The sequence below is a fragment of the Gekko japonicus genome, unplaced genomic scaffold (genome assembly GCF_001447785.1).
Source record: "Gekko japonicus isolate JY-2015 unplaced genomic scaffold, Gekko_japonicus_V1.1 scaffold181, whole genome shotgun sequence".
NCBI classification, from domain to species: domain Eukaryota; kingdom Metazoa; phylum Chordata; class Lepidosauria; order Squamata; family Gekkonidae; genus Gekko; species Gekko japonicus.
In genome coordinates this window covers 1,489,609-1,493,409 of record NW_015171507.1, presented here as the reverse complement: position 1 = coordinate 1,493,409, position 3,801 = coordinate 1,489,609, and the positions used below count along the sequence as shown (strand labels likewise).

At 57.9% G+C, this 3,801-nt stretch overlaps 1 protein-coding gene across 1 annotated transcript in view; it reads right to left on the bottom strand.

The window, feature by feature from the left end:
• The window catches only part of LOC107117218 (forkhead box protein Q1-like), a 2,095-nt gene extending 1,140 nt beyond the window's left edge, over positions 1-955 (bottom strand). The window contains exon 1 of the mRNA XM_015419297.1: positions 4-955. Coding sequence (XP_015274783.1) covers positions 4-171 — 168 coding nt within the window. The 5' untranslated portion in view covers positions 172-955. The remainder of the gene's footprint in view (positions 1-3) is intronic.
• Positions 956-3,801: the final 2,846 nt, after the last annotated feature.

Here is a 3,801-nt window from a genome sequence, read left to right as displayed (position 1 = left end):
CGCCGAGCCCGGCCCGCAGGAGGCGCCGCTGGCCGGGCTGCAGGCGGCGCAGTCGCCGTCCGAGCCCAGCTCGCTCTCGGCCGCCAGCGGAGACGGGGCGCTGCTGCTGCTGCTGCCGCCGCTGCTGCTCAGCTTGTCCTCGTAGCGCGGCGCGAAGATCTCCAGCTTCATGGCGGCTCCCGCGGGGGCTCTCCTGCCGCCGGGAGTGGGCCGCCGGACGAGGGGGAGACTAGACGGCGGCGGCGGCCTTGGGGGGCATGTCTGGGGCCGTGGCGAGCCGGGAAGGGGGAATCCTTGGCTGATCCCTCCGCTGTCAGTCCCGGAGTCGCGCAAGCGGGGTGCCCGGAGCGCCTCTGGATGCCTTTGGGGACTTTTCAGAGCAGGAACGACGGGGGCGCGGGAGGGTGGTGAGTTTGGGGAAAGGGGGCTGCTTCGTTTCTCCTCTCTCTCTCCCCCTCCCCCGAGGGTCTCCAGCAAGCCAAATCAGCGCTCACGTGCCGAGCGGGGCTTCTGACAGCCACGGGTCCCTCTTGCAGTCCACGCACCTCCCCACCTGGACGGGCCTCTGCAGCCGGCCGGCCCGCCCGGTCTTCCTCGACCCGCTCCCCGAAGGGGTCCCGTCCGCGTCCTTGCGCAGCGGAGGGAGGGGGGCGGCCGGTCCTCCCGGCGAAGATGCGCTGGAGCTCCGCTCTCTTCTTCCCCCGCCGCGTCGCTTCCAGCCACGGCGAGGGGGCACCCGTTCCAGAGGGGTCGAGTCCGCCGCAGGACCGCGGGATCCGAGTCCGGGAGCGCCGTCGAAGCCGAGCAGGTCGGCAGGGCTCAGCTGCCCAGACTCAGCCCCGGAGAGGGAACAGGTGGCGGGAGGGCTCGGTGGCGCCCCCTGCTCCCGGCGGGCGTCTCCCCGCGACAGGCTCGCCTTGCCCTTGGGCTGCCCCGACGGCGCGTCCGCTCGCCCGCCTGCTCGCCGTCTCCCTCAGCCTCGCGGCGACGGCACCAACGCTGGAGCGGCTCCCGTCCTGCTCTCTCCGCGTCTCTCTCGGACCAGCCCATTATAACTCAGCCCGGCCGGCTGGCGAGGAGGCGGAGCTCCCCGGGGAGGCATCCGCGCCGGGCGGCTGGGTGGGGCGGCCAGGTAGGTCGCCCGGCGAAGGTGGGCATCCTCTGCCGGGCTGGGCCGGGAAGCGCCGAGCCCCGCCTCCCTCGGGGGTTTCTCCCCTGCCGGGCGGGCAGCCCTCCGCCCCCTCCCTTGGCAGGTGTGAGGAGGAGGCGGTGCTCAGGTGTGTCAAGGCCCCAGCCGGCTCGTAGGGGGCAGAGCGCGACCTGCGACGGGATCTCTAGAGAGCGTCCTAACAAATGTGCCGCGAAATCCTGCTTCTCCGGGCGGCGGGGACTCTGCTTGGGGGAACAGCGAACCATTCATTAGAAGAGCGCTACCGTATTTGCTGGAAAGGAAGGGAACTCGGAATGGAAGATAGAAAGAAAGAAAGAAAGAAAGAAAGAAAGAAAGAAAGAAAGAAAGAAAGAAAGAAAGAAAGAAAGATCCAGGTGTGTCGCAGTGTTGGGCCGAAGCAGCAGAGCAAACTTTGAGACCCAGGGGCACCATCAAGACCAACCAAGTTTTATTCTGGGTGTAAGCTTTCATGTACATGCATGGATAGGAACGCTTATACCCAGAATGAAACTTTGTTGGTCTTAAAAGTGCCACTGGACTCAGACTTTGGTCTCTTAACAAAATGTTATACATCTAAAAAAGTAAAGCAAAAACAAAAACAACAAAACCTGGACATAACTGTGACCTGTACAGGAATGTCAGACTACTCCCTCTTTTTTTTTTTTTTTTTAAAAAATGGCACACCTGGGGGGAAACTAGTATTGCACTGAAGCAACTGCGGTGGCTCAAGTGGTTAAGACGCTGAACTGCAGGCTGTGGAAGGTCGGTAGTTCAGCAGTTCGAGACCCGAGTGTGCCGCATGATGGAGTGTCTCTGGCCCCAGCTCCTGCCAACCTAGCAGTTCGAAAGCAAGAAATTGCAAGTCGATAAATAGGTACCACTTTGGTGGGAAGGTAACAGTGTTCCGTGCGCCTTGGTGTTTAGTCATGCCAGCCACATGACCATGGAAACGTCTTCGGACAGCACTGGCTCTTCGGCTTGGAAACGGAGATGAGCACCGCAACCCTAGAGTCGGATTCGACTGGCTTTCGAGCAAGGGAACCTTTACCTTTACCTTACTAGTGTGATGCTTCTCCTGCAGGAACCCTCCTGACTGTACTCACTGGAGTCCAGGGCTGTTAAAGGGGCCTAAAGGATAGAGCCCTCCCCTCTTGCTACAAGTTATGCAAGTGTGACCTTAGAGGACTCACTGTGCATGCAGCCCCCAAGCGAGGTTACCCCTAAACCCATTGAAGTCAATGGTTCAGAAGAGTCTATCTCAGTTTAGGACACGCCCTTGGGTTTGGAAGACTGGAGTTCGAATCCCCACTCAGCTAGAAAGTTCACTTTACCTTGGAACAAATTTAGAGTTCAGTGGCACCGGTAGGAACAGCAAAGGTGTATTCAAGGTTGGAGCTTTCGTGTGCAGGCACACCTTTACCTTGGGTCAGTTTCTGGCTTCCAGCATAATTTACCTCCTAGGATTGTTGTGGGGTTAAAATGAGGGTGGGGTGGGAATCATGTACATTGGAGGAAAGTTGGCATGAAAGTAAAATCAATTCACTGCCACAGGAATGAGATAGTCCAGCTGTGTGGGTAGGCCTTTTAATCTTATCAAAGGAGTGTGGGACAGCCACAAAGATCTTAGCATGAAAAACACACGTAAAGACAAGCAGGCCCGTAGCCAGGATTTTGTGGCTTGTGGGGCAAAACATTTTCTGGTGGGGCTGCCATTATTTTTATGTCTGCTCCAATCTGCCCCCAGGCCTGACCACCGCAGCCACCCCCTTGCAAGATTTAAATGGCCCTTCAGCTCATCAGTGCGAAGCAGGTGGCCCACTGATCGGCTGGAGGGCCCTTTAAAACTTGTGGAAGAAGAAGAAGAGGAGAAGATTGGATTTATACCCCGCCCTTCACTACCCGAAGGTGTCTCAGAGCGGCTTACAAACTCCTCTCCCTTCCCCTCCCCACAACAGACATCCTGTGAGGTGGGTGGGGCTGAGAGAGCTCTGACAGAAACTGCTCTTTTTCAAGGACAGCTGTGCCAGAACTACGGCTTGCCCAAGGTCATCCAGCAGGTGCAAGTGGAGGAGTGGGGAATCAAACCCCATTCTCCCAGATTAGAGTCTGCGCACTTCACCACTACACCAAACTGGAGGGAGGGAGAGGGGTGCGCACCATCCCCCGCTTCTTCTCAAAAGTGGGAGGCATGCATGCGGTCCCCCATTCATCTCAAAAAGTCTTATTCTCAAAAAAAAAAATCTTATTCTCAAAAATTTTGTGTGGGGCTGGCCCTTTAAGGAAGGGGGCGGAGCACCCAATAGCCCCATTGTAGCCATGCACCAGAAGACAAGGGTGTTCAAACAGGTCCTGGGATTCCGAACTAAGTTCAGGACAGTAGCCCAGTCGACCCATCACAGAACAGGCAGGTTGCATCCATGGTCCCCAACCCTGTGTCCCGCACAATGGTCACATGGGAGTTGTAGGTTCTCTTTAACCCCCACACATGAAGTCCCCGATTCTGACTGCAGCTGCAGTCTGTGTGGACAAGGGGCTTCAGCCACTTCCCCTCACCATTTTCCTGACTTAATATTATCCTCGGGGGTGGGGGGCATGCCATTTGACCTGTTGGGAAAATCCGCATGTATACA